Source organism: Pinus tabuliformis, chromosome 4_2 (genome assembly GCF_031772625.1).
Source record: "Pinus tabuliformis cultivar Carrire ecotype Pingquan chromosome 4_2, CPIR1, whole genome shotgun sequence".
Taxonomy (NCBI): Eukaryota; Viridiplantae; Streptophyta; class Pinopsida; order Pinales; family Pinaceae; genus Pinus; species Pinus tabuliformis.
The window spans coordinates 898,892,747-898,906,044 of NC_142304.1; the positions used below are offsets into that span (position 1 = coordinate 898,892,747).

Consider the following 13,298-nt stretch of genomic DNA (forward strand, 5'->3'; position numbering starts at 1 on the left):
TCTAGTTTAGGCCTTCTTTGAAGTCAATGCTATGGTGGATTGAACGCTGAGTTCAGGTTGGATCTTGTAATTATTGTAAGTTGGTGCCTTATTGAGGATTGATATCCTCATCTTCTTGACAAGTTGGATCTTGGAATTTTTGTTGGTGTTTACATAAGATTGGTGTTTTCAAAAGAGATTGTAATAAATTAAAGACATTTTTCAAGTATTTCTTCTTCAAATTTTCTTTTTCACTTTAATCTTTTTGTTCATACATTGTGGATGATTGATTATGTGATGTGAATTTAGTTTCAAGATTAACTATGTGAAAACTTGTCAAAAGTAACAAAATACCACTGGGGCTTCACTCCATGAACAACTGACATATCACGTGCGTTTGTGGCATACTAAACAATACCCTTAATTTGACTACATATTGGAAAATACCTCTAAAAATCACATTATTTAACCCTTTACCAATACAAACCCAATACACATTCCCAATTAAAAAAACCCCTACTTTCACTAGATATTGTAGGTATCCATTTTTCATTAACTTTGAGCTCTATTTTTTATACATGCCAATATAAAAATCCTTTACCTCCTATTATATGCTCAATATATTATGTCATTTTTTCCTTAATATATATCCCCCAATATGAATGCACGAGGTATGGTATTGCTCCCTCAATGAAGCCCTCGTGCAAAATACTAATTCACCTTCCCTGTCAGTTTTTCCAACACAAACAATCTAAGTGAGGCATATGTGTTATATTTTCCATCATAAAAAATGTTTCCCTATAAAAGTCATCCATAAGTATAATGGTGAAACTAACATTTCCACTCCAATATCCAAGCTTTTAGGTGACTATTGGTTGTACCAATCACCTTTTCTACTTTTGTGTTCACTATCTTGAAAAAGGTTTGTGATGGCTCAAGTTGCAACTAAAATATCTCTTGTATCATCTTTCTTCATGAAATTTTTGGTCACCCTAGCATCAACCAAGAAATTAACCTCACCGACTTCCATTTAGTATTGATGGAACATAGAAATTCTTGTGAAGTCTTATGTTTGGATTACTATAGATTTTTCCTCCAACACAATACTAAAAATTTGCAAAACACCAATGGAGGGTTTGTCCACTTATTCCATAGTATAGAAATTCTGCTTCTTTGGTTTGTTCTTTGCCTTATTGTCGGCATCAACATCATTTGATTACCATAATATTGGTCAACATCTTTGACCTATGGTAAAAATCTACAACATCAACTAGGTACCATAATTCTGGTGAGCATCTCTGGCTTATGGTACATCATTAACATCATCTAGTCACCATGATTTCGGTCAACACCTCTGACCCATGGTATACTGACTAGTCCTAGTTCACCATCATCGTAGTCAATCTCTTTGATTCATGGTGAAACCCTAGGGACACAATCAATCCATTTGAGTATTTTTCTCCCAAATCCAATGGCCTCACTCTAGGCCATGATGCTAAATGGGCTCACTCAACCTATTTGGAGAGTACACTGAGCTTAATCATGACAGACACTTACTCAATTCTATGATTGAGTAATTCTAGCCCTCTAGGACCATTCTTCCTAATGTTGGTCGCTATACTTGACTCAAGAAGAATGTTTGTACTCTATTGGACCATTCTCTGTAATATTGCTCAACATACTTGACTCAGAGATATTGATTGTCCTTGAATGAGCTAACTATGTTGATGTGTCAATCCACTACTTGGTGGAAAGCATCTTGCATAAACATCATGATCAACAAGTCGTCACTTGGAGAAATTCACCAATTATCCAAGTCGTCACTTTGAATTTGGTCAACACCTATGACTCGTGGTGAAACCCTAGGCCAACTCTCCTGCTTGATGCTAGAGGCACTTGCTTGCTCACTTGGGGAGAACTCTAGGCCATTCTCCCTAACCACATTTTGTGGCCCCTTTTCAATACCTCGACTTGTCTATATTCTCTTTAGGGAGAATGTCTTCCCATGATGCTATCACATCACTCCCTCTTACTGAGGAATTTTATTCTTAACAAGTCTAATCTTGTCCTTGAAGTATACAGACTTCATCTTTGGGCAGAGGCTTTTTTAAAAATCTGCTTGATTGTAGAATAGTATTGAAGCCACAATGATTTCTTTTGTACCATATCTTCGTACTAGATCTCACTGTGCTCTAACCTATCATTATGGTCATCACCTGCACTTGATCAAACAATCTTGTAAGCAATTTATGAAGTCATACTACTTCTCAACTTTCCAACCAAGCTGCAATGTACTCAGCCTCTACAGTACTGAGTGCGATGGATGTTTTCTTCCTGCTCATCCAAGAAATGATAACAGAGCTCAAACTAAAGTGATATCTTGATAAACTCTTTTTGTCTTATGCACTCTCTTCCCAATCCCAATGCAATTGTACTTCACTATTTGAGACATGTCTCAAACCATAACTAGTTGTGCCATGATCAATTGTACCATGTTGGTACAAAAGCACATGTTGAGCCACATGCGTTGGCTCAACCATAAATTGACCAAATTCCTTTATTGGAGCCATCACCATGGCTACTTACTAGTTACCCTAACCGGGTGCTCTTTCTGAAACAAATCTTGCTGTGGAAATCTTGGTTGCTCCCTCTATCACTGTAACTTTCTAGTTATTGTTATATATATCAGGTGTTTAGCTTGGCTCTCCATCATCCCAAAAATCCATGAGGGATCTTAGTATTATGCTTCAATTAGGTAAAGCATAAAATCTAGGTCCTTCATCTTAAACTCATAGATAAACTCCCTCTAAAGCTAGAATAAGGTTTCCTGAGGAATCCCTGAGTGCTCCCTTTATTACGGAACAAAGTTTCTACCAATTCTAACACACAATTACTCCTTCTCGTCAGAAAAAACATCATTTAGGATTAACCCTGATTTATCAATCCAAGTCTGAGGTATGACCTTTTGCAAGCAAGAGACTCCTTCATGTCCCTCAAATCCTAGCAACTATAGAAATGCCTTGTCATGATCATTTCCCTCTTTGTGCTCTCTAGTCTCTCTATGCTGCCATCTGTTGCATGCTCGATTTTGTAGATCCATTTGGAAGTTACCACTGACTTCTCTTTGACAAAATCAAAGTATACTCCAAACTTGTTGATCTATTTTCTCCCTTTGAACACATATCTCATTTAATACAATATCTCTCAACACAAATCATCAATTTTGGGAGAATCCTCTTGTCATAAGCTTTGCATTAAGGGAATTTTGAGGTCTAAAATGGGCCTCCTAAGGAAATTATAAAATAATAGTGGAAATAATAAAATAATATTAGATTACATCATTAAATTTTAGAGGGAAAAAGAAAAACCTATAATTTCAACTTGTATTTTCAACTTATCCCCCTATGGGTTTACTCACATTTTGAGTGGAAACACTCATTGGATGGAAAATTTGATTCCTCATCCAAGGATTATCCATGTTACATACTTTCGATGGCAATCACGTTTTTCCATGTATTTCTCATTTTTCGTGTAGCATGGTCCATTGAAAGTATGCAACATGGGTACAAATTAGATGAGGAATTAAATTTTGCATCCAACAAGTACTCCCGCTCGAAATTTGACTAAAAACTTAGGGAGATAAGTTGAAAATATGAGTTGAAAAAGTAGTTTTATTATTTTATTATTTTTTAATCTTTTTGCTTTTTAACTCCAGAAATGGTGAATCATCCCCCATGGTTGAAATAATCATCTTGAATCCTATTGATTCTTATAAAGTTTATTTTGGTTGTACATTTTTCTTAGGATGCCCATTTTAGACCTCAAAAATCTCCTAATGGCTTTGTTCTTCCACTGCTTCCATATGTTGATCGTGCCTTGGCAACCTTTGCTATGTACTTGAAATCCTCATTAGGAGGCCATGGAAGAATAATTATAACCAAGCAAGGATATAAAGACAAGTGGCCAATAGTAAAAAATAACAACAAAAATTAAGGAAGAGAGATAGTTTACTTATCTTTTAAGAATTATAGGGAAATGTCAGCTCTTTCTTGATCTTAGCCGCCTTGCATCCATCTTGTAAATTTATCAACCTCTTCCTCATTATCAACATGTTGTCATTCCTTCCTGGCATGAACTAGGGTTTCTTCTTTCAACGGAAACATTAATCTGGGTCTAGATCTAGGTTTTTATCGACAAACCCTAGGATTTTCACATCCAAGACTTCTAGTCTTTTAGTATTTAGAAACACTCATTTTTCAAAACTCATTTTATACCTTTTGCAAGTACAGTAGACTTTGTAATGTGCAAATTCTCCTTTCCATATCCAAATGTCCAAGAATGTATAGAGTCCCCATGTCTCAGAAAACAAGCAGTGGTGAGAATAAGGACACATCAAGTTCTGCAAATAACTCATATTTCTTGAGAGAGCTTTGGTCTCCAAACATGAAGGGAACTTGACCTCTTCTTCATTGAAATATTGTCATGTCAAAAGTGAACTTGATCAATTTTCATTTTTCCTTATTTCAAATCTTAACTTTTAGGATTGAACAAAATAGGTTCCATCCTTTAGTACCCAAATACTCGTATCGACAATCAATATTGATAGCGAATATAATGCATCTTCTAGGGCCTTTATTGAACAGTGCAAGGTCCATGAAAAAAAATTGCAACAAAACTTTTAAGAGCTTGTAGAATCAAAACATATAATGAAAAATCTTTAAAGAAAACATATATGTGGATCACATATTTCCCTTATGTGGCTTTGAGCAACAATCCCAATTGTGATACTGTCGCTGCTTCTTGAAATATTAAGATGAATTTCATGCTACATATTAGTAGTGTATCTGACAATATTTTCTTATAGGTGCACGAGCATGATCTAAGATCATTTGTGAGATTCAATGAACTTGTAGGGTGAAGGGACTCCTTCAATAGTCATCGTAATTTCCCTTAATGTATTCTTCAAGGATCCTTTGTTGTATGGAAACAAATCAGACCTAGTTCTATGATTTGACTAAGGAGAAGATCACAGTCCTATCTAATTTCTCATGAAAACAACTTTGATACAAGTCCAAACATATTCATTAAAAAACTACTTGGTGACCATTTTCTCCAGTTGAAGTTAACTACAGACTTATAGCTTCATTGGTCTCTTTATTGGTATGTATTCCCATTCCTCGTACTCATCCTTAATCATCTCATCACTTGCCATTAAAGCAACATCCCTTCTCCTTAGATAGAGATAATTTTGAACTTCTTTTGGATGCTTCTTGAGACTCATCAACCTTAGTTATAGAGGCTTAGATACTCGCGATCACATCAGTACATGACAAGTCATCTTCCATCACAAGTTCATGCTCCTATAAACAGGGTATGCTCCAATGATGCAAGTCAGGATTGTAACTTGCCTTCTTGTTGACATGGTCTTATGAAACATTAGTCAAATCCATGACTCAAACATACCACAAAAGGATTACAAACCAAAACAAATTGTTGGATGGATTTTACATTAACAATGGCATTTTGGATTCTTTGAGGCTTCTTAGCCTTTAATGTTGGGACGTAAGCCATAGTAGGCCTGCGACCTAGTTCTAAGGCACCTCAACCCTCTTGAAGTAGGCCTTGAGGCCTTCTTGGCCCAATAAGATAGACTCTGAGGCCTTCTTGGCCTATTGTGATGGATTATGAGGCCTTTCTGCATATCTTCCTTTGATTAATCATTTATACTCCTTCATGGCTACTCCTTTAACCTTCACTTTGATACCACGTTGATTTTTGAAGGGTCTTCTAAATTGATAATTACTTATTATGATTTCTTAGGTTATTCTTTTCTTACATTCACATTCATCATAAAATAAATAAACAAAAGACCTCAATGGTAGAAACAAAATGCTAGTAGGATCATAAAGAGACGATCGAATAAGAGACACAAGAATTTACCTTGGGAAAACCCACATCGAGGACAAACCCAACAATATTTTCCTTAGAGAAATCATTAAGTTCAACAATGATACAATTAATTGTTCAAGTCAAACATATAGTCAAACTGACTATTAATATAGCCCTGGTCACACCTATTCAAAATGCTCTCTTGTCAAGTCAAACTGATGCTCCATGAACTTAGCTTAGTCTGATATGCTAGGGCCGAATTTTGTCCTACTTCTGCATCCAAGAATCTTGGTTCTATTGCTTTGGTATGCATAGAAACTCTACCTTCGACTTGTCCTTACTTTGCCTCAGATTTGTCCAATATTTTGCCTCAGATTCATCTTATTCTCTACCTCAGATTCGTCTTTTTCTCTACCTTTGATGGTCCGAATTGCTTGCTTGAGTAGGAGGACAAAATGACTTTATATAGTCATTTGTAAGGTTGAATGGGTGTCTCTTCGAACTTGGCCGACTTGACATTAGGAGGATCGACTTGACCATTTTGGATCCAAAGTTCAAATTTCAAAAATAAATAATTCTTCCTTTTGAAACCAACATGAAGAACATGTCTTATATTTTTCAAGGGCTAAAATATGAATTATGAAGACTGACCATAGCTACAAAATTCAACATGGGTGACACCCAAGGCTAGGTGCTTTAAACTTTATTATATGATGAATGTTAAAATGTACAATACAGTTCCAAGCATGACCAATTGCTTGTGGCTTATTTACAATGTACAAATTACACAAGGAAAAACAACCTACAAGAATTGTTGATCCAACTTCTAAAGCAATTCCAGACTGTCTTCTAGAGGTTATGTTTCCTAATTCTTTTCACTCAACCATCAAATTTCCCCTACTATGCCTAACCTTGAACTTGGGACAACAACAAAGGTTCTTACCCCTTTTGTTGAATGATCTCTTCACTTCTATTCCTTAACACTTTTGAATGCCTTGACACTTTGAAAGATCTTTCTTTTTATATCGGACATGCTGACTTCTCTGTCAATCGTCCACCCTAATCATCTCAAGTCGTCTTAAGTTGGCTTGTCCAACTCATTTGGAGTTTGCCTAGTCCATCCATCCAATTTGTCCCAAGTTTGGGTAGCCTATCAAGCAAACTCATAGCAAATGCGCCCAATTTCTTTGTCCAACTTGTCCCAAACTGAATTTGCATAGTTTCTCCCAAACTATTAGACTCTGCTGGATTGTGCTCAACAATGTGCCCAAATAATGTGTGTCCAATAATGTGTTCTATAATCACAATTCACAGATATTTGTGCCCGAAAGACACTTCTACTGCCCATTGTAATCCTGAAGTGTGGGTTGCCAAATTCCACTGGTTCGTATATAATCTAGGAACCCAAGCCAAACAAGCTTTCTATGCCCATCGTAACCGTTTTTGCCTTTGTTTGCTAGGTTCTCTTCCAAGCTTGAACCGTTTTTGCCTTGTTTGCTATGTTCTCTTCCAAACTTTTCTTGCTGTGTTTGTGGTTTGCTTAGTCTATAAGCAAAGACACCCGAATTGTCCATGGTGTGCACTACCAATAGACCAACACACCAAAAACTAACTCTTCAAAGCATGGTCTTTCCATCATGTCTTTCAGTACCGGTCAGTGGCCATCAAAGCGATCATGCTACAGAGGCGCCCAAAGACACTCAAGGCAAGGTCCTTGGAGCTTTTCCCACTTGCAATTATGAGTTTTGACAAGAGAGACAGGCCATATCACTCACTATTTAGTCAGGCCCTTCTGCATCAAGACCTCGGGACGAGATTCTTAGTGGCCAATGGCTTCGGCTTGTCATGACTCATCACATTGTCTCAACATTATTACTCTCCGCCTTCTTAAATTATGGATCGGATCTGATTCATCTAAATGTGGTTCCCCAGTTTGCCTTTTGTTTTTCCGCCATTTAATCATTGCTATCTTTGCGTGTTCTACCTTTCACATCCACCAAGCTAATAAAAGTTCTGAATCTTCCAATGCCTATTGGTCCATTCCATTTTGACCTGAGTATGACAAGTGAGTCCCACTTATAGTTCGCAGATATGTTCAAACGTAAGGACAGGGCTAAGATTATATACTTCATATTGCCTGTCTAACCCCACTGACCGTATCTCTTCTCAAGTTTTTCCTGAATTCAATTTACACCAGTCAGTAGAGATGTTAACAACTTAAAAGAGCTAAAGTCCTCCGTTAAGTGTTACTCGTCAAGTGCCTTTTGACAGGACGCTGTACTTTACCTGGGGTTGTGGAGCTTATTTGTGATTGTCAAATTGAAAGTCAAGTGGTTTTTATCATACCGTAGAATACGAGCAAGTAAACATGTTGATTCGTACCCTACTTAACGGCTTTTTCTCGGAAAAGATAAATATTTAGTTGTTTTTGAGGTAGTTGTTTACGAGCGTGAAATTATTAGAAATGCTTGAATCTTGTTTTTGATGATAGAAATAAATTTAATATTATCAAAAACTTATAGAGCATTAAAATCCTAAATTTAAACGGCTGTAATCCAAATTTCAATCGGATTTTATCAAAATAGTGCCAAAATTTCCATGTTCAACCAATTTGAATAGTCGTTAGACTACGTTTTTTTGGGTTACAAAATTCTAAATTCAATTAGTTATAACAGTTAGCTTTAGTCAGTTGGCCTTCATGTTGCGTGGAGTAAGGTAGCCCTTATGTCCGGGAATATATCCCGAGGTATTGTTAAGGCATAAATTTCTCTTCCTTACAGCCTTAATCCGATGAAATTTCTCAACCACTACATGAATGGTTTTTGTTACTCTGATTTATTTTTCAATAGAGGCACCTTTTCTTCATTTGCGGTTTTACATTCCTATGATTTTTTTTCAATAGAGATACCTTTCTTTGTTCGCTGTTTTACAGAAGTTTAACTTTTGTACTCTGTTTAACTTTTAAAACATTCAGTCTATTCGAAAATTTATTGGGAGGGTCTGCAGCCATTCATAGATTTAGGTGCATGCGTACAACTTGACTATGCAATCTCATGTCGGGAAGTTCTATTGCTTTTTTTACTACCATTAAATATTCATTGATTTAGGTGCATACATACACCTGGACTGTGGAATCTTATGTCCGGAAGTTCTATCACATTTTTTTACCACCATTAGATTTCAATGAAGTATTTATAGTCATTCCTAGTGTTTCACACAGGCATCTGACTTACACACTTTCCATTACAGAAGGAAGTAGCTGGAGAATGGGCGATATGTACAGACCGTATTAATTTCAACCATGATGCTGGAAGTATGATCCCCTACCATGCAAATCTTACAGGAAAAGGCTACCGTGCATTTATCTACAGGTCCATTTCCACTTTGATCCTCAGTTTGTCATCGTTCAGCTAGGTTGTTTAAATTTCTTCACCATAAATTTTATTATCCTGCGGTGTCTATGCATACGCTAAATTTAACTAAATCAATTGCCTGAAGTGAATGAATAGACGACCTGGCAACTTCAGATAAATTCTAAATTTCTTATAACTGTTTTTACTTTTTCTCTACTTTTAATATGACTTTTAGGTTATGCTATTTTCTTCATAGCCATTTTTTGCATCGGGTTAGATCCTTCATGAATACACATATAATTTTATTCAAATGTAAAAATGAAATTGCAATTTTTTTCCTTCCAACAAAAATATGACTTTCATTTTTTTTCCTTCCAACACCGATATGACTTTCTGACTTTCTAGGACTTATGGTTGGACATTGCCATACCATTTAAGTTTGAAATTAAAAACGAAGTAATAGGTAGTATGATATCCATAAATACAAACCTCCAAGGACCAATCCTTCCGGGAATAAGACCCTATTTTGTTTGGGACATGTTCCTATTACAACATTCAAGTCATTCTTCAATCCAGCAGGGAAATTAACTGAACCAGAATTGCAGACCAGGTGTGTAGCAATTTCAAACTTCACCAATTACCAGCTTGGTGTCCAATTTAATGAGTGATTCTCACTTTTCGTCTTGTGCTCCACAGACAAAAATTAGAGGCAAAAAGTATTAGACATGCTTTTAACTCGGAACCAGATGTTTTTGTATACTTGTCTAACACTAACATTTCAATGTGATGCAGAGGGTTTGTATTTACGATTTTGATCGTAAATGCCAAGCTGAACCATGTTTATCATTGTGAATTGACAATAATAGACAAATTGCATTATAGCTTTGACGGTAACCTAGTTGGTTGAAGCCCCTTGATGGTAACCTAGTTGGTTGAAGCCCCTTGCTAAATTATTGGTCCTTTGTTACGCCATGCGGTTTTAATTCTCCTTGAATCTATGAGGGTAAGGCTCCAGAAATAGAGTCGACTGGGCGGGTAAAGACCCGTCTAGAAGCGTTAGAGAAGAAAAAGAAGGAAGACAAACTCCAATATGCAGTCAACTACAGAACTTCAACATAAAGAAAAAATTACACTTTAAAAGATAATTTGGGGCAAATGTCTATGGATTACCATCGACCAGCACAGATTATATCACGTTTTTCACGGTCACTGAGCACCACCGAGGTATTAAATAAATTCAGCTACTTGATGGACTGCAAATACAGATTGCACAACACACAGAGAGTTAATGCTCAGATATCATATGATACTCAGTGGAAACAAATAAATAAACAAAATCTCATAAAAGTAAGGCATAACACAATTTTTTATTATTACAACCAAAACAAGGTCCGAAACCATTATAGAGCTCATAACATCATTACGTAATAATTTCAATAACGTGATTTACTGGCATGTAAGCTCCACCTATTCAGATTTACCCTATATCAGTTTCTACAGGCTCAAATCTTTCATTTTCAAATACAGTGATTCCTGAGACTCTTCTCGGATCTGGTTTTAAATGTTTTTGTAGTGGGATTACTATCTCGTGCCTCCGCTCTAATTCATGTCTTGGTTGAATGCATATCTCTTTGATTCAAACAAGAAAGCTTAAAAATTGCATCTAAAATGTTTCACTGCAAGAATTGTTACAATATCTTTCATAAGTTTTTTTCTAATACCCTAGGTTGATCCCTTTGTAGTTATTATTTTTCTCATATATTCAACCTCTTTAGTAATGAAATCGTTGTTACATACACAATTCTGTTAGATCTCCTTGAATTCCTCGTTTGTGTCACTAATCTATCAAAGGTGCTTCACACCTTACATTGTATCTGTTAATCTTCTCGACACTATCATCATAATGTTATATATCATATGATCTTATACTTATGGTTGTGAAAAATTCATAAAGGTCAAGCACTTGCTTTGGTGTGTGATTCGGTTGTTTTCCATGTAAGGTCGAATGCTTGAAGCAACAAAAATCCTGTTAAAAGTACTGATGAACTTCGAATGGCAGTTAATCTCTCTAGTGGAGATCCTGGAAAAGATCAGAAGAAAATTTGTTGAACAGTTATTTTTCATTATTAGCAGCTTGAATTTTCCTCCACGCTAACTTATATGGTTTTTGATGAGGTTTTTTAGCACCTACTTTCATTCCACTCAAGACTAGTTTTTAGAAAAAGCCAACTTGTCTGTCAGACAGGCACTGTGTTATTAGTTTTCTTAGTTTTCTTCCACCCTACGCTGTCAAACTGACTGTCACTGTCCAATATTCATATACTCTACCGAGTTGAAGGAGGGTCCAAGAAATCCACAAGAGAAGGAATCTACATATTTTATAATACTTCCCTGATTTATACTAATTGATAGACTTCTGTGATCTGGTTTTCACACAATTTAATGCATAATGGCAGTGGTGACCATGATATGTGTGTGCCCTACACTGGAACTGAGGCTTGGACAAGGTCCTTGGGTTATGAAACAACAGATGCATGGCGCCCCTGGATTGTGGATGATCAAGTTGCTGGGTAAGTAGTCCTTTTGCACTGCTCCTACTCTGCCTCTTCACCATTTTAGATTCACTGCCATATGGATCAACTAATTGTGTTTTTATAATCATTGATATGCACAGATATACTCAAGGATATGCTCACAACCTGACCTTTGCAACTATCAAGGTGGGCTATCAGTTTTGCCTTGTGACTTTGGGAATAGCGTGCTTGTTTACAATGCTAAGCAAAATTTGAAACATTTTGTTGACTTTAATTCTGAATTCTGCTAAACATGATGAAAAGTCCTTTCTTAAACATTATTCTTATTCAATGGAAGTCATTGGAGTCTCTATTTTTGCAGGGAGCTGGACATACCGTTCCAGAATACAAGCCCAGAGAAGCATTGTCATTTTATACACGGTGGCTAGCAGGAAAACCTTTGTGAAACACCACTGGGGCGTCCAAATCTCTTATAACTGACATGATTCCATATCTTTTTAGATTCTACCTATACTACTATATATTTCAAAACAGTATCTGCACAATCTGTCAGTGCCCTGCTTTGCCCCTCAATTGCCTGTGAGCTACAAGTTATGCAATCTCCAACTAGAAATTGTTACCCTAGAGTCCCTGTGAAAGTCCTTCCATTTACACAAATATTGCCAATGTTATGTTTTTTAGTACGGTCTGTAATCTGGCACACAATTATAAATAAAACTGGGACAGTTGCTTTTCAAGTTCAACAAAAAACACATTTGCAATTCCTAAATGTAATGCCCAAAATAAAATAATTAATTTGACAATTACAGTTGAATCTTCCGAGTGAAAATCAAACTTGGATAAAACGTCATTCCTGACTAGTCATGTGGAACATCACAGTAAGAAAACTGGGAAAGAAGAATGAAAATATACTCTGAAAGAGAATATCCTGAGACATTCTTTATTTTTCAACTATGGTCAAAATTCACACAATTGAACAATATGAAGAATCAGGATTGTGTACTGATGGTTTTCCAGTATTCAGAAACAAAAAAATATTTTGTATAATCCCAGCCAGTACAAATCAAAAAAATATTTTGTATAATCCCAGCAAGTACAAATCCTTCAATAGTATCACCTCCCATACATGTGCAACATAACTCGTACAGCTTTTAAACCAATTGCCATATGAAATCAAAGATGTAAACAATCTGAGTAAATCATTATTACCAAAGATTGTGTCACCAAGATAAACAATCTTAGAAACTTAGAAGTAAGCCACCGATAAAATCCATGGAAATAAACTCACATGGTTGAAAAGGAGACTGGTAAAGGCTAATGAAGTGCAAGCTTCTGATTGGATATTTTGGATTTACAGAAAAATCATCTAATATAACTCTAGATTTAGATATAGATATGTTTTTACATCAAATAACAATAAAAATGTCCCATGTCGCATGGTTCAGGTTCGATTCGAGTTCGGTAACAATTAAGTTCGATTTGAATTTGAATTTTATTCGAATTTTCTCATAAAGTTCATATGAGGTTCGGCATTAAGTTTGAT

At 36.0% G+C, this 13,298-nt stretch overlaps 1 protein-coding gene across 9 annotated transcripts in view; it reads left to right on the forward strand.

Moving 5' to 3' along the window:
• The window catches only part of LOC149172596 (serine carboxypeptidase 1-like), a 116,319-nt gene extending 103,810 nt beyond the window's left edge, over positions 1-12,509 (forward strand). For all 9 annotated transcript variants that reach the window (XM_089424357.1, XM_089424361.1, XM_089424353.1 and 6 more), the window contains 4 exons: positions 9,118-9,239; positions 11,678-11,791; positions 11,896-11,941; positions 12,117-12,509. In XM_089424357.1, coding sequence (XP_089280483.1) covers positions 9,118-9,239; positions 11,678-11,791; positions 11,896-11,941; positions 12,117-12,200 — 366 coding nt within the window. In that variant the 3' untranslated portion in view covers positions 12,201-12,509. The remainder of the gene's footprint in view (positions 1-9,117; positions 9,240-11,677; positions 11,792-11,895; positions 11,942-12,116) is intronic.
• The last annotated feature ends 789 nt before the right edge of the window (positions 12,510-13,298 follow it).